This window comes from Miniopterus schreibersii (assembly GCF_964146895.1).
Source record: "Miniopterus schreibersii genome assembly, chromosome: 16".
Taxonomy (NCBI): Eukaryota; Metazoa; Chordata; class Mammalia; order Chiroptera; family Miniopteridae; genus Miniopterus; species Miniopterus schreibersii.
The window spans coordinates 24,754,885-24,782,228 of NC_138116.1; the positions used below are offsets into that span (position 1 = coordinate 24,754,885).

General features: G+C 56.1%; 1 protein-coding gene across 4 annotated transcripts; it reads left to right on the forward strand.

Annotated features, from left to right (window-relative positions):
• Positions 1–2,947: 2,947 nt before the first annotated feature.
• On the forward strand, positions 2,948–27,318 carry FMNL1 (formin like 1). Of its 4 annotated transcripts, none has more exons than XM_081162180.1 (26): positions 2,948–3,268; positions 11,529–11,612; positions 13,154–13,267; positions 13,973–14,046; positions 14,414–14,497; positions 14,879–15,016; positions 16,635–16,743; positions 17,336–17,412; positions 17,533–17,626; positions 18,511–18,585; positions 18,875–18,985; positions 20,055–20,204; positions 20,742–20,843; positions 21,002–21,254; positions 21,511–21,792; positions 21,969–22,093; positions 22,743–22,945; positions 23,415–23,649; positions 23,814–23,882; positions 24,551–24,631; positions 24,713–24,842; positions 24,997–25,160; positions 25,420–25,521; positions 25,670–25,765; positions 26,240–26,360; positions 26,869–27,318. In XM_081162180.1, exons 1-26 carry the CDS (start codon positions 3,140–3,142, stop codon positions 26,970–26,972), a joined length of 3,306 nt encoding a protein of 1,101 aa, XP_081018306.1. In that variant the 5' UTR covers positions 2,948–3,139; the 3' UTR covers positions 26,973–27,318. The 4 variants fall into 4 exon arrangements, with proteins under 4 accessions (XP_081018306.1, XP_081018304.1, XP_081018303.1 ...); XM_081162178.1 differs by lacking the exon at positions 26,869–27,318 and adding an exon at positions 26,518–26,673 and having other exon boundaries at positions 3,055–3,268; XM_081162177.1 differs by having other exon boundaries at positions 3,057–3,268; positions 21,514–21,792.
• The last annotated feature ends 26 nt before the right edge of the window (positions 27,319–27,344 follow it).

Genomic DNA, 27,344 nt, shown 5'->3' on the forward strand with positions numbered 1-27,344 from the left:
GTGTAAAACACAGACACACACATATACACACTGCTTGTATATACCCAAACTATCTCTGGAAAGATACAACTGTTTTTCTTTTTAACTGTGCACATGTATTACCTTTTATTTTTATTTTTGAAGAGGCACCAGCTGAGTAATGGCTAGCAAGGAGAGGGAGGGAGGAGATTCCTGAGTAAACCTGCTCAGTCACCAGAGTTCTGAGTGTACCCAGTGGCTGCACAAGCCCTGCATTGGAGGTGACAAGCTGACAACAGTCCAGAAATGTCACCCACGATGTGACTCCATCTTTCAGGCCACTGGAGGCCTCGCCCTATCTTGGCTGTCATAGTGCCTGTGCCCAGCAGGGGGAAGCACAGACCCACCAAAGCATGGGCTTCGAACTTCACAGAGCATCCCTTCTAGGATTTCTTCCTCTGTGGACCATGATTGATTGGAAAGGTAAGTTCTGCCAAACCAATCAAATTTGATTAGGTAGTAATTGACTAAATCCCCCCCCAACACACTTTTTTTTTTTTTTTTTTTTGGTTCCTCACAATTCTGAACAGCACAAGAGAGAGACAATGTGGTCTTGCTGGCCTGGTTGTTTTCCATACAAGAGGTCCCACAGCCCAGCCTGAATTCCACCACACCAGGGGTGAAAGGTGGTTGGCAATGGTGCTGATGGTGCAGGCTGGCAGCTACTGCATTTGAGGCTCCCCAACCTGCTTGGGTTTTCAGCTGCAGGCACAACTCCTGCCCTTCTCCTACTTGCTCAAAGAAGTGGTTCTGGGCAAGAGGAAGGAAGTGTGAACACCTGGCTCCACAGGCTTGACTAGTGGCAGCTACTGTCCCAGATGTATTTATAGTCTGTCCCTTGCTAGGCTGTGAGCAACTCAAGGACAGGGACTCTTCTCACCTGCCACAGAACCTCCAGGAGTGAGCACAGTGCTGGGCACATGGCCGGTGCTAAGTGGAAGTTTGTTGTTAAATGGGAAGAGGTAGTCATTGAGGAGATCGGGGACTAAATTCTTTAAAACAAAAGAAAAAGGGGAAAGAAGAAAGAAAGAGATCCTAGCTCATCTCAAGGGCAAGAACCCAAGGGCAAGACTCTGGTCTGTTCTAGGCTGGAGTGAGGACAGTGGGTACAGAACGGATCACCTTCTTAGCATGTCCAAGGAAAATTCTGCTTTGTCTTACCTTGTGGGTCCCTGACTGGGACAGGAAATAGGTGACTACATCTCTCACCCACCTGAGGTGCTGATGACCTTGGCAGAAGAAAGGTTTACATCAGGGCATCCTGGGAGAAGGGGCTGGCTCCTTCCACGACCTTCCTTAAGATTAGATGGTTAATTTCCCAGATCCTATTTAAATTCTTGTCAGGGATATTTTATTTATTTATTTATTTATTTATTTATTTATTTATTTATTTATTTATTTAATTTGAGAAGGAGGGCAGAAGGAAGATAAATTGATAAAGGAAGGGGACACTTATGGCCTCTGGCCTGGCCTAGAGAAAACCCAGTGCTCATTAATGGTTCTTCTCTCCTCAGTGCCCTGGTAGTGCAAGAAGGGACCAACTGGGGGTTCCCACAAACTAAATAGGGTACAAGAGGTGCAACTGAAAGAGAAAAGCTTCAAATTCAGGCTGGAGATTGTACCCAGACCTGGGGTTCTACACCCCCCAATACTTTCTCATCCTCTGGTCCATCCTGGATGAGAGCGGCAGTGGAGCACCAGGACAGCAGCTCCAAGGTAGTGTAGATTTTGAAGGTAAACAGAAAGGAGGCCTGTTTCTGCTTTTTATTAGCTGTGTGCCCTTGGGCGAGTCACTTAACCTCTCTGAGCCTCAGTTTCCCCATCTCTAAAATGAGGATATAAATATCTACCTCCCCTGGTTATTGTCAGGATTAATGAAAGGAGACCTCTGGAAGTATTCCTGTAATTGCCAGACATCAGAGATTGTTATTCTTCAAGATGAGAGGCTAACTTAGGTCCCTGGAGGTGCCAGCGTCAAGGAGATTTCCCACCCCCTCTGCAGTGCCTGTTCCTTTCCCAGCCTGGATGCAAGCTTTAATTCTTCATTCCCAACCCCCACGCTTCTCCTTGAGACCGCCTTGGTGGTCCCCAGAGTCTGAAATTTTGCCTTTTTCCGAGGGCGCTCGCATTCGAAAACCACTGGGGATGCTGGCACCCGCGCAGAGTTGGTCCAGGGTGGGACAGGTCTCAGGAATGGGGGAGGGGTCTCCGCTGGACTGGGCCTGCGCCCCCTGCCCTGCTTTGGGGTTCTCATTTGCAGATGGTTCCCTCTGGTTCTCAGCTCTTCTCTGGGCTAAATAGAGGGGAGAAACAAGGGGTGGGGGGCCTGGAAGGGGGTTCCCACCTTCTCAGCCGGGAACCCGACAGTGGACGCAGCCCTTGCGCCCCAGTGCTGCCCTGTTACGGGTCTCCAAGCTGCGCTCACAGTTGCCGACAATCCTCCACTCCGAGATTTGGCCCCTGCGGCCCCCAGCCGTGACCCCATCCCCCCCCCCCCCCCCAGCCGATTCCCAGGCTCGGAGGGAGACGGAGCCTGCGGTTCTAGGACCCGGAGGCGCTGCCTTGCGCGCCACCGCCTCAGCCTTGCCTCGGTCGCCTCCCGCTCCGGCAGGTGAAGCGGCACCGGCCGCCCCCTCTGCGGCAGGTGAACCGGGTCGGCAGCCCCCTCCCCGCCGGGCCATGGCTGCAGCCGACCCTCGGCCGGCACCCCACGCCCGCCCCCTCCCTCCAGCCCGCCCCCCTGGGGCTGGGTGCGTAGCGGCGGCGGCGAGGAGCGGTTTGCGCGCACCGGGAGCGATAGCAGAAGTTACACTCGCCGAGGGGGGAGCCCGCGCCGCAGCTTCCTGCCCCCGGCCCAACCCTCTGGCCCGGGCGGCCTGCAGCCTGACTTCCTCCCCCCACCCCGCAGCTCGCTGCCCTGCTTCTTGGACCGGGCCGCCGCGATGGGACGCCGCGCCCCGGCCCCTGCGCGCCGCTGAGCCGAGCTCCCGCATCCCCGAGCCCCCGCCGCCGCTGCCAGCTGCCGCTCACCTCGCCCCCAGGCCGGGAGCCTCGTCCCCCGCCCCCCGGAAAGCTGGATTTCCGAGGCTGGAGGCGCCTGGCCGGCTGGGTGGGGACCACCATGGGCAACGCGGCCGGCAGCGCAGAGCAGCCCGCGGGCCCCGCCGCACCTTCGCCCAAGCAGCCCGCGGCACCCAAGCAGCCGATGCCCGAGGCCGAGGAGCTGGAAGAAAGGTTTAACCGGGTCCTGGTGAGTGTGACCTGCCGCGCGCAGGGCGCGGACGGGGGTGGGGTGGGGTGCGGTGGGCGGCAGGAGCTTGGCACGCGTCCCCGCCCCCGGGGGCTCAGGTACCGCTTGGAGATCCCCAGCCCAGCGGCTGCCCTCCACGGGGTGGGACTGACGGTGGCTTCTTTAGGAGTGACTTAGCACTCTCCCCCCAAAACTTTCTTCTTCAATCACCCGGCCTCCCTCCCCAAGACACCCCTGTCCCCCAGCGCTCTCGGGTCTAAAGGTATAAGCAAAAATGTCCTGTGAGCAAGTTGGGAATGGAGCACGGAAAGGGGTTCCCAGGACACTCCCTTTTCCACTGCACACAGGCCCAGACACCAGGCTCAGGTCTGGAGCACCTGCTTGCCTCTCAGGGTCAAAGATGGAAGGGGTTACATTTTAACTCCTAGGAGCTGGAGACCGAGTTGAGGGGTTTGGTCTTGATTTGCTGGTGCCTACGCTGCTGGGAGCTGGGTTGTCAGATCACACAGAGGGGATGTCTGTGTTTCTCAGCCTCTGTATCCGGGAGAGGTTGCCTGTGGGTCCTTATCTTGGGCACCCCCCCCACCCACTGAAGGGATTAAGGTTAGGAAGGGTGCTGTCGGGATGGGTTGCTCACTCTGGCTCCGTGTGGAGCAGTCTGGAAGAACCCCATGTTGCCCACTGTCACTTGCCCCCTGGGGAATTGGGCATTTGGGGAGTAGGCCACTGGGGAGGGAGCCATCAGCTCAGGCTGAGCCTAGAGGCAATCAGGATGTGTTTGGTGGGTGGGGGCTCCAGAGCAAAGTCAGGGCTCCCTAAGACCTGGTGGGAGGCAGAGGTAAGGAGAAAGCGTCACTCATTCTCACTTCCTGTTCCCCACCTTAGCCCTGTCCCAGGCTCCCTTCTCTAACTAATTGCCTGATGGCCTGTCTCCTGTCAGCTCCCTTGCTGGACACTGGGTGACAGGCATATAAGGGAGTGCTTTTTCTGAGGCACTTCCCAGTCTGAGCCGCTGGCACAGCAGGTCTGAGGGTGGGGGCCCCAGGGAGGCGCAGACAGCAGAGCAATGCTGGCTGGTGGCAGTCTTAATGCTTATCCCCTCTACCTCCTTGACATCATTTCCCTTCCCCTGACTATTAGGTTGTACTTGCCAGATCCTCTGCATGGCCCCTCCTAACAGTTCCTGGAAATCTTGGCTGCTGCCCCCTCCCAGGAGAAAGGCTGGGAGGGGTTTGGAGGAGCTATGGGGTGGGGTGTGGTCTATCCTTGTGAAGGCACCTTGCTTGATTATGGGAGAGGGAGGGACTCTGAGGGACACCTCACACCAGGCTAGGCCATGATTACCACATCCTTCCACTTGCTCCCCTTTCTCCAAACCCATGGCCTGGCAAAGCTGAGCTGAGCTAAGCAGATGGGGAGGGGGGAGAATGAAGAGAGACCGTGTCTGGGGGCCATCTGGGGAGCCTGAGCTGCTGGTGGATCCCTGGACCCCTGCCAGCCTGCTTGGGGGGACCAGGGCCTGTCTTTCTCCCCAAGAGTGTATCACTGGATGGGGATGGGACTGGCTCTCAGGGTGAGGTCCAGGCCCCAATTCCTTCTCTGTTACATACACTAATGAGGAGAAGCCATGTGAATAATTCAGACCAGTGGAAAATCCAGAAGTCAAATGGTGAGGTTCTGATGCATGTGTAGGACTTGATTGCCCTGATGGCGTTTTGGCCTTTGCTCCGATTGGCTGAGTCTGATACTAAATGCCATTGGGAGTTCCTAAGTACCAGGGTGTGGAGGGTGGAGGCCCCAAGATGTGTCTTTGAGGGTGTCTTGGTGGGAAAGGGTGGTGGCTGGGTAGAAATCTAGGGCAGCACCACTCCAGCTCCCAGGAGCCCCAGTGTGCTTACATCTCCTCTTCTTCCTGGGGAGGGGTCAGCCTGTCCCTCATCCTGTATAGGTAGAATGCACTCAACCCAAGGTCGCTTGGCTAAGAACTTGGCTCCTCTCATTCCCCACCAGCAGGGCATGATGAGCTCCACCCTGGGGTGGCAGCTTGGTGTCTGCTTGAGGCTGCCCAGGGCTAAAGATTTGGCTAAACCCACAGGCCTGGCAATGGGTATTGCAGGGTATGCCTTCATCTGAGCACTGCCTCCACGGCTAGAGCTGAGTCCTGTCTTTAGTGAATGTCTAAGAGAAGGATCTCAGACTGCTGAGAGTGATGGACCACCTCCTGGAGAGACCCCCAGTCCTGATGGGAGAAGCACAGCCCTCCCCTTGGGATCTAGTCACTTGGCCCCAGGGAACCTCTTCCTTTCACTTAAGCTCAGCCCTTTCATTCCTGGTAGGGAGTAGGATCCTGAAACCCCAAACCACTCCTCAGCTCCTGGCTGTGGGACCCATCTTGTGGGTGAGGAGTGGTGCCCCCACCATGGCCCACAGCCAGAAAGGAGATGAGGGCCCTTGCTCTTCCTTTCCCATGGGCAGCCTTTCTCCTATGCATAGGTGGGTGGTGGGGGCTACTTTTCCAAGAAGGTTGTAAGAGAGAGGGGTGCTCCTGCTTAAAATGGAGGTGGGGAGAAAGAGCAGGTTGAGCCAAGGTTTCCCGCTGCTTCCTTAGCAACAGCTGAGGAGTGATGGCTGCCCAGCGACATGGGCCTGCTGCAATGGTGGGAAAGCAGCCCGCCAGGCTCCACGCTCTCGCCTCTCCTATGCCATCCCCAGGGTTGGGTGTCTTCCAGCCCCTTCAGGCCTTTCCCTGCCAGGGTTAGGGTTTGGGATGGTAAGGCACTCTTCCCAGACCTGCCAGAAGTGCCATGCTTATGGTCAGGCATAGCACATCCCTGATCTGTCTGAGCAGGGAGGAGCCTGTAATCTTGGGGCAATGGGATCAAGGTCAGGTGCCCGGGATGTTGTGCTTGAGGCCAAGAGTGATGCTGGGCATCCAAGAGGAGGCTGGACCACTTGGAGAAGAATTCGTCTGATGGGGCCTAGCATCGTGGAGTACCCTTAGCATGTGCCCAAGGTCATGGGCCTTTCCCCAGGCTGTGTGGAGAGGTCAGGACGGCCCCAAGGAGGGTGTGGGTGCTGAGATCCTGCTTTCAGCTGGATCCCTTCTCTGCTGGGGCTGGTGGTAAAGAGCAGAGGTGATATCTCCATTCTGTGGGCCTGTGACTGAGGTGCTGTCTCCTTGACCAGCTCCCTCCTCTGGGGTGGGGCAGATGAAGTATGGGGGGCATGTAGCTGTGGGGTGGCTCAGGCCTCGTGCCTCCCATCTCTGGGGTGTCTCACACAGAGGATCCCAATGTAGTTGTGGCCATGTGGTCAGATGTTGGGCTGGGCAGAGGCTGTGGGATGACATTCCCAGCAGGCAGGGCTGGCACATGCTGACCCTGGAACCCAGGGATGTAGTAGACATGATTCACAGTGACATCTGGGGCCAGTTGGCAAAGAGCTGGGCGAGATGGGCAGGAGCAGGTGGGGCTGCTCTTGGGGCCACCTCTGCATTTTTCTTGGGAACATGGAGCCCTGGAAGGTAGCTTGGGCCTCTTGCCTCTGAGAGGGGCCAGGGCTACTCATGGGAAAGGCAGAGGAGCTCCCTGGGATTTGGGGTCAGGAAGCTCAGGGGTTGAATTTTGTCTTTGCCACTTTGTGACCTTGAGCAAGTTATCTACCCTCTCTGAGCTTCAGTTTCCCTCATGTGTAAAAAGAGCATATGCCGACCTCCTAGGACTGTTGAAGGGATTAAATAGAGTTGAGGGGATCAAATAGAGTGCCTAGCAGGGTGCCTGACACAGAGCAAGTGCTCAGTAAACACTCCCCTGGGTGGGAGGGATGATGGAGTCGGTCTGGGCGGTTCCATCTTGGCGCCCTCCTAGGTGAAAGGGCCCAGCTCTGCCTCTCCCCTCTCCCCACTCCCATTGCCAAGAGCAACCAAGGTTGCTGTCTTTAGCCATCCCGGGCCAGGTTGTCCTCTCTGGCATCGTGCAGGTCCGCACAGTGGAGCCTACACCGAAAACTGCCTGGTGGCCGGAAACCACGAGAGGGAGGGCTCCCTTGGAGGGTGGGGCAGTGGCGGTGCTAACGGTAGCTGGTAGCTGTGTGCACATGTGGAGGAGGGTAGGGAGGCCTCCACTTCCCTCTGAGAGAGGGTGCACTGGTTGGGGGGGGGTTCCCCAGTGAGTAAGAGCTCAGTGTGGGCAACAACAGGAAGCGTAGGGTGCTGGGTGGCAGGAAATGGGGCTGGCTGTTCCTGGTTCCTCAGAAGGGGGCCTGGGGCCACGTTGTCTGCAGAAGACCCTGGGGATTCAGGACCCACATTTTCCATAGTCTTCAGTGCTCCTTCAGAGGAAACTGGATTTTCTTACCAGCTTGCCAGCCAGGTCATTTTGCACAAGCAACTTAATCTCTCTGTGCCTCAGTTTACCAATTGTGAAATGGGGATTGTAACAGTATCAGTTTTGTGGGCTTCTTGTTGAGGTTTAAATGAGGTAATAGATGTAAAGCACTTAGAATGGAGCCTGGCACTGAGTGTTTTGGGAGTATTAATTATTATTGTGGTGTCTCCTATCAATCTGACTTTATGGGCAGTGCCTGCTGCCCTGGCTGTCACCCTGCTTGTCCTTGCCCCTGCTGTGGGGACCCTTGAACCCTGATGGGAGAAGCTGTTAGCTTTTTGGGGTTATCAGCACTTGATCCTAGGCCTGGGTTACCCCACAACCCTCTCCTGTAAGCCTGGGATTGCTTATAAGGGACTCAGAAAAATCTATATACCGGAATTTTAAAAAGTGGATAAAATTGATTGTTTTTGGAAATACGCTGAGAACTCTAAAACAAAGGTTGAGGCCAGATAGAGGCGGATGGAGGAGATGGATGGAGAAGTGGGGACTGGGGGACAGGGCCACTTCTAGGCTCATCAGGCTATGGAACCGCTGCAGGGCTGGTCTGAGATTGGGGCTGGTGTCCAAATTCAGGGGCATCCTGGGGCTTGAAGGGCAGGCCTCAAGGGGAGAGGCTGGGCAGGTGGGTTGGAACTAGTCTCAGTTCAAATGAAAGTAAAACTGGAGGGTGTGGCTCTGTCCAGATGTAGCTTGAGCTCCTTCAGCCTCCTGGGACACCTCCTGATGTCAGCATTGGCTGGGGGTGGGGGTGGGGGTGGGAGGCGTGATATAAACCAGCAAGGGGCTGGCCTTGGGTGAGCAGGGCTGGACGACCCTCTGGCACTCAGAGAGGTAGGGGCAGGGAAGGAGGAGACACATTCTAATAGAAATGTTGGGAAACCAGCTCCTTTTCTTGGCTATACCCTAGGAGATGAATCCTGTCTCCTCCCTCTTACCCAAAGCATCAATGGCAGCAGGGGAAGGGTGCCGAAGAATCAGTTAATTTTCAGCCAAGCCTTGGAGACAGGTCTGTTTTGTCTGGATGTTTTCACTAACTTCTGCTTGCCACAGGATCCCTCACCTTGCGGTCATAGATGAACTCTCTCCATCCCCCCAATCCATGAAATGCCTCTTCACTGTGGTGCATCACCAAAGGGTGTTATAATCACATCAGAACACAGCTCCTCACAGGTGCTCCTAGGAGCTCTGTGAGCCTATGAGGCAGGAGGGAAGCGTGCCCATTTTATGGAGGAGGAAGCTGAGGCTCAAGGAGCAAAGAAGCCATAGGGTTGGTGGGCCCAGAGCTGGGTCTTGCCTCATAGCTGCTCCTTCCCTCTTCCCCCTCACAGGAGGCAAGTCACACACACCTGGACTTCCCTGTCCCTGCCCTTCCTGTTCCATTTGAGCTGTCAGCCTAACTTCTACTTGTCTCTCAGTGCTCAAACCTATAACGCTGCCTCCTTGCTGGGGCCCTGGGTCTGGGAGTCTGTTCTTAGTTTTCAGGATGGTCTCACCCACTCAGAGTGAGTGGCATCCACTGGCTCCTCTCCTGCTCCCTAGGGTGCCTGTCTCCTCGGTGGGCACAGCCAAGGAACAGCTGCTAATTAGCGCTCAGCGCTGTCAGAGCTATTTCTGATTTCAGAGCCTAAATTTAGCCCGTCTGGCAGGCTGGCATGTGGGCCTAGGGGCCTGAGGAGGCCCAGGTGGGGAAGGGGCAAAGGGGCACCATGTCCTCCATCACTGTCAGGACAGATGTGCCAGCTCCAGCAGAGGCCTCCCCCTCCCCACTAATAACCATGGGTCTGTCCTAGGGGACTGGACCAGGGCCCTGGTTCAGAGTCAGCTCTAGGCTCAAAGCCCGCCCAGCTCCCCTCTTACTGGCTTCGTAACCTTGGGCAGGTCACTAATCTGTGCCTGAACCTGTAAAATGGGAGCAATAGTAGCGCCAGTGATGGTGGTGAGGGTGGACAGCGGTCATCTGCGTGCAGGGCTCAGAGCAAAGCTGGCTCCCACAATTGTTGGGGTCATTATTATGGTTAGTTGCTGCCTCTAGAAGTGCCACTGGGACATTCGGGGAACCAAACAGGTGCCCAGGGTGGGTGAGGGCCCGGAAAGACCCATGTTGGGAAGTGGGTCTCCCCTCTAAGGCTCAGCCACCCCCTAAACTTCCCCCACTGCCATCTTCCTCCTCTCTGGTTCTGACCACTGCTCCAGTTTCCCTGTCCCCTCCTCCGGCTTCTTCCTTCCCCCTCATCCTTGCCCCATCACTTCAGCCCTGCCCTACCCTGGGTCTCTATGGGGTGGGGATAGATCAGGAGGGATGGGGGGAGAGAGAGAGAGAGGGAGAGAAGGAGAGAATGGTACCAGTGAGGTCTCCCTGGCCCAGTAGGACCCTCCCCAAGGCCGCTTCCTGGGCAGCCCCTCCCAAGGTGGTGGGCTCTGGTCTGGCTGTTGTAGTTGGTTTGGGGGAGGGTGGCCATGAGACAGCAGCAGTTTCCTCAATCAGGGCTCACTTTCACAACGGGGGTGAGGAATGACGTATCCCCATGCCCAGCCGGTGGGGGGGGGGGCTGGCGGAAGGTCAGTTTCACCTCTCAACTGAGGCCCCAGACAGAAGGCTTAGGCAATGGGGGCTGAGAGCACCCAGCTTCCTGTGGTCTGGGGCTGACCAAAGGCAGTGATTTTTAGGATGAGGCCTGGCTAGAGCCAGAGAGCTAGGCCCAGCACTCCAGAGAGGATGTTGGCTGAGGAGCCTTGGGTGGGTGAGGCCCCCTCTCTGTTCCAGCTGTGGCCTCCTCTCAGGGCCACGTGAGCTGGTGACAGGAGCTTCCTCTCATATCACCTGAGGAGACTTGGAGCTCCTTGAGGGCAAGAACTGTTTTGGGGGTCTGACACAGAGTAGATTCTCAATAAACGTGGGGTTTACTGAATTGACGTGAACTGGCATCATCTTCTGGGTCTATTAGGAAGACATGCTAAGTCCTGGGGGTCCAGGGAGCCCCGAGTGCTGGTCACACCTGGTGGTCCCACAGCCCCAGCGGGGACTCTATGCACGCCCTGCGGGGGAGGAGCTTGACAGGGACCGCGCACCCGTGTCATTCATTGCTGGGGAGGACCTTGGCTCCTGAGGGGAGTCCCAGCCTGGCCACCAGCACCACAGACCCAGCGTGCTGTCTGCTCTCCCCAGGTCCTGTGGCTGGGTGACCTTCTCCTGGAATCCCCCCCTCCCGCCCCCATAGCCATGATGCATCTGCTTGGAACTCCCTGTCCTCTGACCTCAGCTCCCTGGGCCTGCCTCCACCTCCTTCCTTCCAGAAGTGAGGAGGTGGGAGGGGCTGGAGAGGGAGGAAGAAGGGTGCTGCCTGCCATCCTTGCAAGAGTTTCTGGTGTTTGTGAGACCCTGGTGCCCTGGGCCGGGATGGTACACACGTGGTGTCTCTGGCGGCGTGTGGCCACACGTGGGCCTGTGAGCTTCTCACCCCCGTGGGAGCAGGGATGGTACCTTCTTATCACACATGGGGAGACGAGCCCAGAGGTGCTTGAGGTCCCAGGAAGTTAGGCTGAGAACCTACACTCCTGCCTCATGTCAGGTGTGTCAGGGAGGCGAGGTGGGGAGACAGAGCTCAGGCCCTGGAGTCAGGCACACTCTGAATCAAATGGCAATGTCACTTTCTAGCTTTTGAGCCCAGGGCAAGGTGCTCCACCTCTGTGCCTCAGTTTCCTCATTGGCTAGTGTTACTTATCTCCCAGGGTGAGGGTGACAGGGATTCATGTGTATGGTGGGCCTACTAGGGAGCTGGCCCCTAGTGGAGTCCCTGAAAATGCCCGTGTCCCCCTCCCCATGTGTTGGGGCACCAGGCTCAGGGGCTTTATCTTGTCCTCTCCCTCCCCAGAACTGTATGAACTTGCCCCCGGACAAGGTCCAGCTGTTGAGCCAGTATGACAACGAGAAGAAGTGGGAGCTCATCTGTGACCAGGTGGGTACCAGGACCCTTATGCCATTGGGACACCTTTCCCTGGCCAGGCTGAGGCTAGCAGGAGAGGGGGCGCTGCCATACTGTCTAAAGGGCCAAGACCCAGCCCAGAGGCCAGTGTAGCATCTGGGGAGGGTGGCGGGGACCTGGGAGCATCAGCAAGACTCTGGAATCTCCTTCTCTTGGACATGGGCCTCCCTGGGGACCTTATGAGTCATGAGCAGGGCTGGGCCTGTTCTCTGAAGAGCTGGCAAGGGCTAGTCCAGGCGCTAGCCAGTTTGGGTGGGGCTGTGTCACCGTCCTCCTGCTAAGCTTCCTGGAGCAGCCTCTGTGGACCCTCCAGCTCTGGGTGGGGGAAGAGAAAGGGTAACCCCAGGTTTGGACATCTTCATTTGACTCCAGAGGAGGTGGTGGGCAGGACCCCTTTTACTTGGGGTCCAGAGGAACTGTGTCAACCAAGCAGCTCCCCAAAGTCAGCTGGTTACTAAGTGGTGAAGTAAGGACTAGAACCCCTGTCTTGTGGTGCTCAGTCAGGATCCAGGCTTGCCACCTTCGTGGCTCACGGCTGCCCTGGCCCTTCCAGCTTTAAGGGCTGCTGTCCATGGTAGCAGGAGGACCCCTCCCACTGCTGGGACGGGGCGGGACCTTCTTGCCACAGTGATTTGGTGCGGGAGGGAGGCGGTCCTGTGGCCTGGAGGCTGGAAGTAGGGAGTGGGGAGCAGGAAGTCTCCCCTGGGAGCCAGGGCTAGGCCTTCAGCTGCTGCTAATGGATGGGAGGAGCTGACAGGACAGGATGGGGATGGGGAAAGGGCTGGGCCTTAGGGAGAGGGTGGGCACCTGCCACCAGAGGCTTTGAGACTGTAGTAGGAGTCCCTGCCACATGGCCTGGCATCTCAGGTTGGAGCTCAAAGGCCTGGGAGAGGTGGGAGGTGGAGGGCTGGGCATTTCTGAAGGGTTTGGGTTGGGAAGGATGGGAGCTTCTCTGGGTAGGAGGCCTTTGATATTGCCCCCACCTCTTTGTGGGAGTGGCTCCTGGAGTGCTGGGTGGGGCGGGAGAGGCAGGAGCCCAGGAGATGAGCCTACACCTGTCATCCCAGGTGAATGGACAGCTGGGGTAGCGTCCTGGGGAGGGAGCCCTCCGCCTGCGGAGGACTTGGGCCCTTTCATAAGGCCCCTCCAGAGTGTTCCTCTTCCTAGTACTCCCAGCTGTGGGCTGGGTGTGGGCCAGGGTGGGGGGGGTTGGGAGACTGCCCCCCACTGGCCTATCTGAGTCCCCTCCTCCCAGGGTGGGGTGTGTGGCAGGACTGACTCCTCCATACTCCATCCCAAGGGCTGGGCTATGAGGCCACAGTGGGAAGGAAAGGCTAGGCCCAGGGCTGGGGTCTTTGGAAGTGGCCTGGATGATTGTTTGGTTGGGCCTTTGGTATTTCACAGGGGTCTTAAGCAGCCTGGGATCTCTGGTCAAAACTGAGAATGGGACACTGGAACAAGGGCTGGTCATTTGCCCTGGCTGGTTCCCTGTACACCTCATTCCATCTCCCTAGGAGCGGTTTCAAGTCAAGAACCCCCCCACAGCCTATATCCAGAAGCTGAAGAGCTACCTGGAAACTGGTGGGGTCAGCCGAAAGGTAGCAGCGGACTGGATGTCCAACCTGGGGGTACACATTTCCCCCTTTTTCTCCATCTCTTTCCCCCTGCACCTTCCAAGCTCTGGGCAGCTGGAGTAACTGTGTGTATAAACTTTCCTGTGGTTGTGTGGTGCATGTGCGAGTATATGTGTTCATAGGGACTGAGAGTGCCCTGGTCAGGCACTTTCACAGGTTCCTCTGCATATTCCTTGTGTGCTTACATGGCACACATGTGTGTACTTGTATAGGTGCATGAGCCCTGTGTGTCTGTGCATGGAAGTGCAAGTGTGTGCTTTTGTGGTCACATATGGATGTGTGTGTACCCTTGAGTCTATGTACAGGGTGTGTGTGTGTGTACCCCACGTGTCTGTGTATGGATGTGTGGGTACCTTATATTTGTGTACCCAGGGTGCTTGTGTCTGGATGTGCATGTGTGTGTGTGTGTGTACCTGGGGTGTTCATGTTAGAATGTGTGTGTCCCCTGTGTCCTTGGGTACATGTGTGTATGCTGTGTGTCTGTATATGGAGGTATGTGTGTGCGCACTGCGTGTCTGTGCACAGGGGAGTATGCTTAGCCTGAGAATGCTTATTCTGTTGGGCAGGTGTGTGGAGGTGGTGGGGGAGGCTGACGTGAAAGGACAGTTATGGGGGGAGGGCTGGCTGCCGCCTGAGGGTTTTGTGGGCCTGTGGGAGGCTGGGTGTCACTCACCAGACTCCTTTGTTCTTGACCCCCAGTTTAAGAGGCGAGTTCAGGAGTCCACTCAGGTGCTGCGGGAGCTGGAGATCTCCCTGAGGACAAACCACATTGGGTGAGCAAGGGCTCAGATTTCCCTCTGGAGGATCTGGGAGAGCTCTGCCTCCAGGCAGCCCCTGGGGCTTCCCTTGCTTAATCCCCTGCCTACATCACTCTTCCTGTGGGCAACCTCCAGGGTGGGTGTCCAGGACAGCTTCCCTGCTTCCTCTCCTACCCATGCTCTGCCTGCCCCTTGAGGCATGGCTCGGTCATGGGTCCTGCTTGAGCCCCCGAGCATCCCTGAGCACCACTGGGTCTGAGACTGGAGCTGCTTGGTGTGTTCCTGGGGAAAGTGCACCCCAGGGGCCCTTGCCTGTTTTGTGTGCCCGCTCTGGGCAGGACCTTCTTCCTGACTGGAACTTAAGGAGCCCTGTGTCCTGCAGGTGGGTGCAGGAGTTCCTCAACGAGGAGAACCGTGGCCTGGATGTGCTCCTCGAGTATCTGGCTTTTGCCCAGTGCTCTGTCACGTAAGCCCCCTGCACTTGCCCTCATGCTGCTCCTCGGAGTCTTGATCCATGCTTTCCTGTGCCTTGCCACTCCTCTGGTCACGTCCACACAGTGCAGCCCAAGCCTACCCTGGAACCTACCCTTGGCCTTGAGCAATGCCTCTTCCTGAAGGCCTGCCATGGATAGGGAGGGATGTATCTTGGGGAGGCCAGCTGGGACCTGGTGTCTTACTCTTCTGTTCCACCATCCTCTCTCCCCCTACTATGCCCAGCACAGTGCCAAGAACACAGCCTCCTCCTGCCTTCTAGTCTCTCCCACAGAACTGTTTCTCCCCTCGATTCCCCCATTCCTCTCTTAAATACCTCTGCAGTGTTGGCATCCAACCCCACTCTGACCCCCAGGTATGACATGGAGAGCACAGACAATGGGACCCCAAACTCAGAGAAGAGCAAGCCCCTGGAGCAGTCAGTGGAAGATCTCAGCAAGGGCCCACCCTCGTCCTTGGCGTCACAGCCCAAGAGTCGCCACCTGACCATCAAGTATGTGGGCCCATGGAGGGGTGACGGGGAGAATGGAGAATTCACCTCTAGACTGCTGCACCCACCCAGCCTCACTCTGGGCTCTTAGGGATGGTGGGAGGGGTAGCCTGGCATTGGGGATCAGAGTAAGGGCCTTAAACAGAGCTCGGGACGTTGGTGTGTTAATAAGCCTTCAGGGGCGGGCACCTAGAGGCTGGAATCTGGGTGGATCTGGAATAAGGAGGAGGTTTTTGGGTCAGTGGGACCCTCTTCTACCCATATAACTCCCTGTTTTCTTCCTTGCTGCCTCCAGATGTCCCCCTTCTCCCCGGTATGTAGCTGCTTGGGGGCAGGTGCATGCCTGGTGGTCTCCTGGGTGGTGGTGGGTGGGGTGAGGCATTCAATTAATGCTCCTGGGTTCAGCTGCTATGGATAGGTCACCCCACCCTAACTTAGGGCATCCTGCTGGGAGGTGAGGAGAAGGAAGGAGATGGTCCTGGAGCCTTATGTGGATGCCCAGTTTCCTCCCTTCCTACTTTGGGTCTAGGGGACTCACTTCATATTAAGACCCAAACTCTCATAACATGTTTCTTCATTCATTCATTCATTCATTCATTCATTCACTGAACAAATATTTTTTAGCATTTACTATGTATCAGACATGGTAGCAGGTGTTCAGAAGAGAGATTACCCTGCACTTGTGAGCCCTTGGTCTAGTAGGGGACAATGTGTGACAGACTGTCATGGAAGTGTGACTTCGAGCTCTGAGAAGGGAGGCGGCCACTGCCTGGGGCATCAGGAAAGCTTCCCAGAGGAGATGGTACTGGAACTGTGTCTCATGATATGAGCTTTACGAGTAGTGATGGAGACAGGGAAGGGCATTCCAGGCAGAAGGAACAGCATGAGCAAAGACTCAGAGGCTTAGTTTTGCAATGATGAGAGAAGGGTAATGTGGCAGGCAGAGGGAGGAGGTGGGACCTCTTAGTGTTGTCGGATATGTGATATAACTGTCAAGAGGACCAAGAGTCGCAATTGTGATGTGGAAGTCACAATTGGCAAGATCTGCAACAATGAAAAAAAATCACGATTTTTAGCCAAGAGTTATTAAGCACTTACTATGTGCCAGGCACTGTTCTGAGCTCATTTCATAGTCCCAACAACCATATCAGGGAGGTGCTATTATTATCACTCTTGTTGCACAAATGAGGAAACTGAGGCACAGGAAGTCTAAATAACTTGCCCCGTAAGTGGTGAGCTGGGCTTTGGAGCAAGGCCCTCTGAATTTCGAGTCCACTTCTCAAGATGAAAGATAAGCCCATGTGGCTGGAAGCGCCACCTTGTGGAGAGCATTTCTGCGGCCGTTCCCACGCTTCCAGGCTCTCCATCCCAACACAGTGACCCTTCTTAATGCAAAGTTGCTGTGAAGGGTCTTTACTTTCCTGACCCGCCCTCCTCACATCCTCTCCAGCATGCCAGGCCCCAGGCCTAGGGCCCAAGGAGGCCTTCCTGCCCTACGCCAGCCTCTTTGGTTGGGTAGATGTGCCCCCCTCTTATCCCAGAGGCCATGGGAGTGTGTGTGGGGGACCAGGAAGAAGGGTTTGGGACTCTGACCCCTGCTGCCTCCTCCCACCCCCCCCAGGCTGACCCCGGCCCACAGCAGGAAGACCCTGCGGAATTCCCGCATCGTCAGCCAGAAGGATGACGTCCACGTCTGCATCATGTGCCTGCGCGCCATCATGAACTACCAGGTGGGTCAGCCAGGCCAGTTCTCACCAGAGGCTGCCTCAGCTGCTGAGGTTCTGGGACCAACTGTGCCCCCACCCTCTCCCCCACTGGAGAACCTGGGGATCTGGGCTGTTGGCTCGGGGTCTTGAGGCTGACAGTCTTGAGGGGAAGCCCGGATTTCTGACCCTTCCTGGTCAGGTCCCCTAGAGTACCCTGGACATGATTGGGAGCATGGGTATGCCTCATGTGGGGGCTTAGGCATACCAACCGAGAAAGGCTAGACACCAGGCCCATGGGGGAGCAGCTCTGGGTTATGTCACTGGGAGGAGTGATTAGTGAAGCTGGCCCTCCCTCACTCAGCCAGCCTTTGAGGACTCACTGTGTCCAAGGTACTGAGTCCTGACACTGACTTTTGAATAGACAAAAAGGTATTTAAAAAGAGGGACCAGACTTTGGCTGCCTGAGAAGAGGTTGTGGGTAGATAGAACTTCCTAAGCTTGAGGGCAGTTAGAGACCAGAATGGTATGGCACTGGCAATCCCAGAAGTGTGGGGTGGGAGGGTGCTGGCAGTTCTGGGGGTCTGCCTGGAGGAGCTGAACTCTTTCCTCTCCCCAGTCTGGCTTCAGCCTCGTCATGAGCCACCCAGCCTGTGTCAATGAGATTGCTCTGAGCCTCAACAACAAGAACCCCAGGTGAAGTCCGGTCCCCTAACCTTTCTGCATATCTAGATTCTCCTGCTACTTAACCCCTTGCCTACTCTGTCCCCCCACTCTTAGGACTACTGTTTAGGCAACCTGCCCTTCTCTCCCCAGAACCAAGGCTCTGGTGCTGGAGCTGCTGGCTGCTGTGTGCCTGGTGCGGGGGGGACATGACATCATCCTTGAAGCCTTTGACAACTTCAAGGAGGTACTGGAGGCCCCACTCAAAGATGTACTTGTCCTCTAGTGTTGCTTAGAGCCCTGATACTGGCAGTTGTGGCCTGTGCTGGGAGAAGTTGGGTGGACGTTTGGGGAATATAGGGTGGGGACAGTCAGGGACGGGGAAGCTCTGAAGAGGTGTAGAGTCACATGGGGGGACGGCAACAGGGACAACTATGTGCATTTGCTGACCCTCTGACGCTCAGCCTTGCCATATCCAAATTAGACTTGATCCATACATCTCAGAGTTGCTGACTCTGGGTCACTAATCTGGTTAATGGGCTCATGAGAAGTAAATGCTTGAGAATATGACACAGAAGGCAGCACATGGCATTCATTCTTTTAATGAATATTAGCATCTACTATGTGTTAGGCACAGAGCGGACACTTGAGATATGTTAGTGATCAGTGAACAAAAGAAATACAGATAATAACCAACATAATAAATAAGCAAATTAAATAGTGTGTTAGAAAATGATAAATGCCAAGGGGAAAAAGTCATGGATGCTGTAGGGAGAACTGGTTGCAGGGCGGTGAGGGAAGCCTAATGAGAGGTGAGATTTGAGCAAAGCTGTGAGGGAAGCGAGAGACTTGGCATGGCCGCTATCTCAAGTAAGAGCACACTAGACAGATGGATCAGCAAGTGCAAATGCCCTGAGGTGGGAATGTGTCAGGACACCAGCGTGGCCAGAGTGGAGTCAGGGGGAAGGCTGTGAGAGATCGAGAGGGAATGGAGGTTTTGAGCAGAAGAGTGACATGGCCTGACTTAGATTTAACTTGAGAGGAGCCTATAGAGGCACAAGGGTGGCAGCTGGAAGATGACGTAGAAGGTGTGTCACTGGGGTCTCAGTGACAGCCATTCTCCCCGCCCAGGTGTGTGGGGAGCAGCACCGCTTTGAAAAGCTGATGGAATATTTCAGGAACGAAGACAGCAACATCGACTTCATGGTGAGCTCAGGAGCCCAGCTTGGGCTGGGTCACTCTCAGATGCAAGGTGCATCTGGGGATCGCAACTGCGAAGTATGAGGACTGATGGTTGGTGGGGGAGGGGTAGATGCTAGAGAGGGGGAGGCTGGAGGGAGGGGACATGGGGAGAAATGTGGATAGGAATAAAGCTGGGTTAGTGGAGTGAGAAATGTGCAAAGGGAGGCAGACTTGAGTGGTAAGAGGGGGGCAGAAGGCACTTAGAACCACCCCCCAGAGGATCATAGACCTCCTCATGTCCCCCACCCCCCAGGTGGCCTGCATGCAATTCATCAACATCGTGGTACACTCAGTGGAGAACATGAACTTCCGTGTCTTCCTGCAATATGAGTTTACCCATCTGGGCCTGGACCTGTACTTGGAGGTGAGCCCTGCACTGTCCCCTGGACTTAACCGTTTGCCCATTGCTCAGTAGTTGGCATCATAGGTGTTGGGGTCAGGCAGACCTGGGTTCAAATCCTGGCTCTCCCACTTCCTAGCCCATGTGACTTTGGATAGGTCTCTTTTCTCTCAGTCTCAATTTTCCCATCTGTAGAATAGGAGAATCTTAGATATGATAATGACTCTCAATAGGATGGTGTCTGCCACGTAATAGACACCCAGTCCATGGAACTAGGCCCTAGAATAGGCTCCAGGTGGCCCTGGGTCTGGCTCTGGGAGCACATAATGGGGAGTGCAGAGATACTGGGCCAAAGTGAGAACTGACTGACTCCGGATGGGTGCAGGTCATGGGGGAGTTCCTTTCCTTGAGGAAGGTGGGCAGAAGGGCTTGGTGCTTCCTGGCCTGAGCAGAGAAGCTGCAGCTTTCTTCTCTAATTCCGTTGGGAGGCTTCCTGGAAGAGCAGGGTCTTTGGGATTGGATTTATTAAGCCAGGATTAACAGCAGGCTAGGGTAATACACACACACACACACACACACACACACACACACACACAAAATGTAATATTACTCAGCCATAAAAAAGGAATGAAATACTGAAGCATGCTACATCATAGATGAGACTTGAAAACTTTATGATAAGTGAAAGAAATCAGACACAAAATACCACATAGTGTATGATTTTTTTCTATAAAATGTCCAGAATAGGTAAGTCCAGAGAGACAGAAGTGAGTTGGTAGTTACCAGGGGCTGGGGGAGGAGAGAATGGGATATAACTGTTAATAGGGACAGGGTTTTTTTGGGGGGGGGGTGATGAAAATGTTCTGGAACTGGATAGTAGTAATGGTTGCACAACCTTGTGAATATACTAAAAACTACTGAGTTGTACAGTTTAAAATAATGAATTATGGTGTGTGAATTATATCTCAATAAAAAATAAAGGAAAAAAGACAGGCTAGGGATCAGATCCCTTCCTCTGGGCTCTGGTGGTGATGGGAGGTGTTGGAAAGATCCCTCACACCAGGCCTCACCCATCCTTCCATCTGGGAGACAGAGGCTTCGGCTCACAGAGAGCGACAAGCTGCAGGTGCAGATCCAGGCATATTTGGACAATGTTTTTGATGTGGGCGTGCTGCTGGAGGACACTGAGACCAAGAATGCTGTGCTGGAGCACATGGAGGAGCTGCAGGAGCAGGTGACCCTGGTGAGAGCTGCTACTGAACTCGGCCCAGATCATAGTAGGCCCACAGGTCCATACAGCAGCATCAGGCACTGGGCCTAACACTGGTTCTAGGTGTGAATTGGGCATGGCTGCCTGGCTCCTGAGTTTGACCTGAATCTAAATCCTAAATCCTCTGAGTGCCTTTCTCAGTGAGTGTTCATTGAGCATCTACACTGTGCTGGACCTCTGAGGAAGGCAGGCACCCTCCTCTCCCAGTGCTTAGACCCCAGGCCATGACTTGGGTGGAACCTCAAGTCTGAGGCCCCTCCCAGCTCAGTTTCCTCTTGGCCCAACACCCCTCAGTGGTGCCTTGGATTTCCCTCCTGAGAGAACTTTAGTGCCTTCAGTGCCTCACCCACTTGGGCTCAAGTGCCAGGCTGGGCCCACCCGACACCCTGGGCTAAGTACGTCAGGAAGCCTCCCCCAGCTCTCCAGGCAGGCATGCCTGATGCCACCCCCTCACCGGTGGTGCCAGTGCCTGACAGCGGGTGGGAACTCACTATGTGCCTGGTGCCACAGCTGACAGAGAAGCTTCGGGACGCGGAGAACGAATCCATGGCCAAGATCGCTGAGCTGGAAAAGCAGCTAAGCCAGGCCCGAAAGGAGCTGGAGACCCTGAGGGTGAGGCTGGGGAATGGGCCGTGCCGGGGGTGGTCTGGGCTCCCAAGAACAGACCAGTTGGGGCTTCTAGGCTTGATACCTACCTCCACCCTGGCAAGAGGATGGGGCTCAGCGCCAGGCCTGCTGGTGGGCACTGACCCTTCCTTTGGGGCTTGCAGGAGCGGTTCAGGGATTCGACTGCCATGGGCGTCTCCAGGCGTCCACCTGAGCCTGAGAAAGTGCCTGCCCCTGCTTTGGCAAGGCCCTCGGCCCTAGAGCTGAAGGTGGAGGAGCTGGAGGAGAAGGGCTTAATCCGTATCCTGCGGGGACCCGGGGATGCCGTCTCCATCGAGATCCTCCCAGTTGCTGTGGCAACTCCAAGCGGCACTGATGCCCCGACTCTGGGAGTGCCCACGGGTTCCCCCAGCCCAGGTGCGCAGGAACTCCAAGCTGGGTGGGGCAGGGTGGGGGGACCCGGGCCTGGAGAGGGAGCCTAAGGACATCACCTGCCGGAAGAGTTGGGGGGGTAGGTTTGGGCTGTGGGCGCAGCCCAGGCAGGTGAGGGTGGGTGGGACGGGGGACCAGTGCGCATGCGTATGGCGGGGAGGCGGCGACTAGACCACCCGAGCCCAGAAGTAGACACCCTCACCTGCCCTTCCTTGTTCTCGGTTCTCTTTCCCACCTTTAGCAGAGCCAGTTTCCGGAGTAGCAGCCCCGCCCCCGCCCCCCCCACTGCCCGGCCTCCCCTCCCAGCAGGAAGCCCCGCTCCCGGTGCCACCCCCAGCCCCGCCCCTCCCAGGCACCTCGGAGCCACCGCCACCGCCGCCGCCACTGCCAGGAACCCAACCACCCCCACCGCCGCCGCCACCACCACCTCCTGGCACAGATGGACTGGTGCCCCCGCCACCCCCACCGCCTCCGGGAGGTCCCTCTGATGCTCTTGGAGGGCCTGGCCCAGAGATGGGCCCAGGTGAGTGGACCACCCAAAGCTGGGGGGAGAGAGAGGGTGGGGCCCTGGCCTCCCCGCCTTCCAAGACCCTCTCCTGCTGCCTCCTGCCTGCCCTGTCAGGCCTCGCTGGGCCCTGGTTCCCTCCAGCCACTCCATTCTCTATGGCCTCAGTACTCACCAGTCTCTCCCTGTCCCAGGAGTGAAGGCCAAGAAACCCATCCAGACCAAGTTCAGAATGCCACTCTTAAACTGGGTAGCCATGAAACCCAGCCAGATCACGGGCACTGTCTTCACTGAGCTCAATGATGAGAAGGTGCTGCAGGTGAGTGTGGCATGGCTTGCTGCCAGTGTGGGCACCAAAGGAGGAAGGGACTTGCCTGAATCATGCTGGGCACTAGGAGTGGTCATCTCTGCCACCCCATTTTACAGATGAGGATATGGAGGCCCAGGGATGGGCATTAAGCCAAACTGGATTAGTGAATCTAGTCGGCAGTGTATCCTTACTCCCCTGGAGGCTTTTCCATCCCTGCAGAGGGGCGGCACATCCCTCCCGCAAGTCTGGCCTCTCCTCCTTTCAGGCCCCTCTCCACCACCTTCCCACAAACAGCCCTCCCAGTTCCACTTTCAGTTTTTCAAAAGGCATGTGTTCTCTCACCTCCAGGCTGTTCCCTCTGCCTGGAATGCCCTTCCTTTCCCCTGTTTAACCCTGGCCAATTCAGCTCTCCTTCAGCTAAACTGCTTGGAGTCTGGGTCCCCTGAGTTGGGTACTGCTTCTCCTTCTCCTCAACACTCCCTGTGCTCCCCCTGTATCCCCCATCAGGGCCTGTGGTCAAGCTGAATTACTGGCTTGTTTCTCTGCCAGTGGCCAGGTGAGGGTTGGATAGGTGGCTGTAGCACTGACTACAGTGCTCAGCCAGGAATGTACTCGACCCCAGCTCACCCAGCCCCACCTCCTCTCCTTGCACCCTCAGGAACTGGACATGAGTGACTTTGAGGAGCAGTTTAAGACTAAGTCCCAAGGTCCCAGCCTGGACCTCAATGCTCTCAAGGGTAAGGCAGCCCAGAAGGCCCCCAGCAAAGCCACACTCATTGAGGCCAACCGGGCCAAGAACCTGGCCATCACCCTACGCAAGGGCAACTTGGGGGCTGACCGCATCTGCCACGCCATCGAGACGTGAGTACCTCTGCCTGGGGCTTGTGGGAAGCCCAGCCCTTCTGCTAGGCCAGGGCAGTTAGGCAGGTCCTAGTAAAAGAGCCCCAACTATGGGACAGAGCCCACCAAGCTTTATATCAACCCTGGCCAGGCAGTAGGATGGGGAACCTTGTTCCCATTTTTAGGCCGAGAAACTGAGGCAATACTGTGAGTTCATGCCCAGGTTGAGATGTTCCCATTCCTCCCTGCCTCCTTGCCCAGCTATGGGCACTCAGGCTCAGGCATTTACAACTGGACATCTGCCACTGATGTGCGATGGGGACCCAGGTTTCCCAGCTGCCAACTTTCCTTAACTTTTACCTCTTGTTCCCTGAAGCTGTTGGCAAATAGCAAATGCTGAAGTTCATTTATTCAATCAAGGAAGGGGAGGGGATAGTCCTACTCTCAAGAATTGGTGGGTGTGGAATGATACCTACCCCTCTGCCTCCAGGTATGACCTCCAGGCCCTTAGCCTGGACTTCTTAGAGCTGCTGACCCGCTTCCTGCCCACGGAGTATGAGCGCACCCTCATCGCCCGCTTTGAGCAGGAGAAGCGGCCGCTGGAGGAGCTGTCAGAGGAGGACCAGTTCATGCTGCGCTTCAGCCGCATCCCGCGCCTGCCAGAGCGCATGGCCACACTAACCTTCCTGGGCAACTTCCCGGATACCGTCCAGCTGCTCATGCCGGTGTGGGCGGGGCAGGCAGAGTGGTGTGGGTGCGGCCTGGGTTGAGGAGGGAGGAGGCCACCCCAAGCCTGGGCTCCAAGAGGATATTTGGGAGTACTTGAGCCTCTTATGGGCTTGCCCCCACCTAGCCTCAATTTACCTTGCCTTCCCCATCCCACCCCCAGCAACTGAATGCCATCATCGCAGCCTCGATGTCCATTAAGTCCTCTGACAAACTCCGCCAGATCCTGGAGGTAAGAGCCCAGGACAAAGGTCTGGGACGTAGGGTCCACCCTTGACTCCTTGCCTGTTCTGGGTCTTGTTAGAGGGAGACTCAGGCCCTGCCCTGCACACCTAGGATGCAACAAATACAATAGTCCCACTTCTCACATACAGGCTCAGGGTGGGAGTGAGGGCCATGTACAAAAGAATGAACTCTCAGAGTGGGGCAAAAGAATAACCTCTCAGAGCTTATTCTTGCATTTTTATTTATTAATTATTGTATTCAAAGGTGGCTACAACTGTAAACTACTTTTGCCCCACCCTGTAAACAGTATCACACCTCAGGCCCTGCCTTGGGTTACTGTGTGATTAGCAGAGTACCCACACCTGCTCCGTGGAGTCCAGAGAAGCAGTAGAAATGGCTGTTAGAAAGGTGGTGACTCCACAGCCTGGGAAGAGATGTTGGCAGCACAGTTATGGGTAGGAAGAGCAGAGAACAGAATTGGATGTGCCATGGTGTTAGCCGTGCACATGTGTCAAACACATACACGTGCATGTTCATGTGTCATGGACCTGAAGGGCCCATGCAGGACTGGGCTGAGTGTGGGCTTGCTCTTTGCCACCTTTTCTTGTGCAGTTTATACTTCTGGGGGTTTCCTCAGCTCATTACCCTGCTGGGCTCTTCCCCTGACTCTCCTAGATTGTCCTGGCCTTCGGCAACTACATGAACAGCAGCAAGCGTGGAGCAGCCTATGGCTTCCGGCTCCAGAGTCTGGATGCGGTGAGGGGCGAGAGAAGGGTTCTCTTGGCCTGGGAGGTGGGGGAGGGCTGGTGGCCTGTGGCTTACAACGGGTCATTGCAGCTGCTGGAGATGAAGTCTACTGACCGAAAGCAGACACTGCTGCACTACCTGGTGAAGGTCATTGCTGAGAAGTATCCACAGCTCACAGGCTTCCACAGTGACCTGCACTTCCTGGACAAGGCAGGCTCAGGTATGGGTGGGCAGTACCCCCATCCTTGGGTTGGGGGAGCGGCTCAGCCCTGTGGATTGATATGGGCTGGGAGATAGCAAGGCAACGACAGGATGTAATTGGACAGGAATGCTGCTTCTCTGATTCCCTGCCTCTCTACTGCCCCATCCCCCAGTGTCCCTGGATAGCATCCTAGGGGATGTGCGATCCTTGCAGCGAGGCCTGGAGTTGACCCAGCGGGAATTCGTGCGGCAGGATGATTGCGTGGTACTCAAGGAGTTCCTGAGGACCAACTCACCTACCATGGATAAGCTACTGGCAGACAGCAAGACAGCTCAGGTGGGCTGGGGCAGGCTGGGCCCTGGAGGTGGGGAGTGTCGGGTGGGGGGGTAAGACAGGCTACCTAGGTGAGGTCCAGTAGCCAGGGCTTGGAGGGACGTGGCCACAGCTGGGAAACCTTGGGGGATGGAGTAGGAGTGAGGGGCCACCTGCCAGGAGGAGCAGAGATACAGTGGCTGGTATCTTAATGGGGGAGTACAGAGCAGTGGTCGGGCTCCGAGGGGCCCACACTGATGTGGCTGACAGGCTGTGTCTGTAGGAGGCCTACGAGTCTGTGGTGGAGTACTTCGGAGAAAACCCCAAGACCACGTCTCCCTCCATGTTCTTTTCTCTCTTTAGCCGCTTCATCAAGGCCTACAAGGTATGTGTTTCTGGTAGGCAAGTTGGGACCACTGAAGGACACCGAAGCTTATCTGTGTGGGCAGTGGGAGGGGTGGGGCTGCTTCTGTCTTGGGAGTGGGATAGGTGAGGGAGACCTCAGCTCATGAAGACCAACCTTGACCCCTCAGAAAGCTGAGCAGGAGGTGGAGCAGTGGAAGAAAGAAGCAGCTGCTCAGGAGGCAGGCGCTGAAACTCCAGGCAGAGGGGAACCCCCAGCATCCAAGGTAGGCAGCTGCCGCTGAACTTGACCCTGGGATGCAGGGATGCTTAGTGTTCTCATCCCAAAGGGGTGGCCCACCTCCACACCCTTACTTAAAAATATATATATTTTATTGATTTCAGAGAGGGAAAGGGAGAGGGAGGGAGAGATAGAAACATCAATGATGAGTTATTGATCAGCTGCCTCCTGCTCGCCCCCTGCTGGGGATGGAGCCTGCAACCCGGGCATGTGCTCTCACTGGAAATTGAACCGAGATCTTCTGGATCCTAGGTCTGTGTTCAACTGCTGAGCCACGCGGGCTGGGCACACACTCTCATTTTTACTGACAGACCCTGCGAGTAGCCTGGGATGGGAATGGGTTCCTTCAACTCAAGCCCCCATTGGGGGCTTGCTGTGGGGGACCAGACAGACAGGATTTGGTGGTGTGTGGAGGAGAGGATCCTGGAACTGGAGCTACATACCCTTCCCCTCCCCCCAGTCCCCACCCAAGGTTCGGAGGCAACAGATGGACCTCATCTCTGAGCTGAAACGGAAGCAGCAGAAGGAACCGCTCATCTATGAGAGTGACCGTGATGGGGCCATTGAAGATATCATCACAGGTGAGGGCTTGGCCAGGACTGTCTCGTCCTTGGTCTACTTCTATGCTGTTCTCCATCTACCTCCCCATCCTGGGGGTCTGGCTGCCTCACTGCCTCTTTGCTACTTTGTCTTTTTTCTTTTTCTTTTCTCTCCTCGCTCCTTCCTCCTAACCCTCAGTGCTCAAGACGGTGCCCTTCACGGCCCGCACTGGCAAGCGGACATCCAGGCTCCTCTGTGAGGCCAGCCTGGGAGAGGAGATCCCCCTCTAGCTCTCAGGTACCTGGATGGCCTGGCCTCTGATTCCAGTGGCTGCTCATAGCCCTGCAGGTCCTTGGGGGGACTGAGTCTTGCTGCCCGCTCCTGGGACATGCATGCTGGGATGTATTTGAGGGGGTCTGGTAAACACAAGCCCCCTCCCACATGCATACAGCTTGGGTCCCTAGGAGGGTAAGGCCTGTGCTCTGGAGTGGTAGTCCCAACCCTGGGCAGACTTCTGAAGGGTAAATGTGTCCGTCTCCTCTCTACCAGATCTTCGGAACCAGCCCTATATCCGCACAGACACAGGCCGCCGCAGCGCTCGCCGGCGACCTCCTGGACCCCCCATGCAGGTCACTTCGGACCTCTCGCTGTAGCCTCTATTTCCGCAGATGGACTCTGGGGGGTAGGGGAGGGGGCAAGCCGGGGCTCGAAGAAGGTGGTCCTCAGCTCGGCTGGGCCGGGCAGTCCCTTTGCCGCTGTCCCCAGTGGTGGGCTCACCTCAAATGGACTGGAGCACTCTCATTTTGCTCCAGGGGACAGTATCCCCGGCCCCTCCCCCCAAATGCTGCTTGCAGCACCCTTCTCCCCCCAATAGCCATACTGTACTTAGCCTCAGCGGGAGCCTCGCCTGTAACTTATAAAGTGCAACCTCCTCCTACCCCAACCTGCGGGGATTCTCTATGGACCTTATTTTTATACAAGATTAATAAAGATGTTTGCAAAAGATCTGCATCCGTTCCATGTCC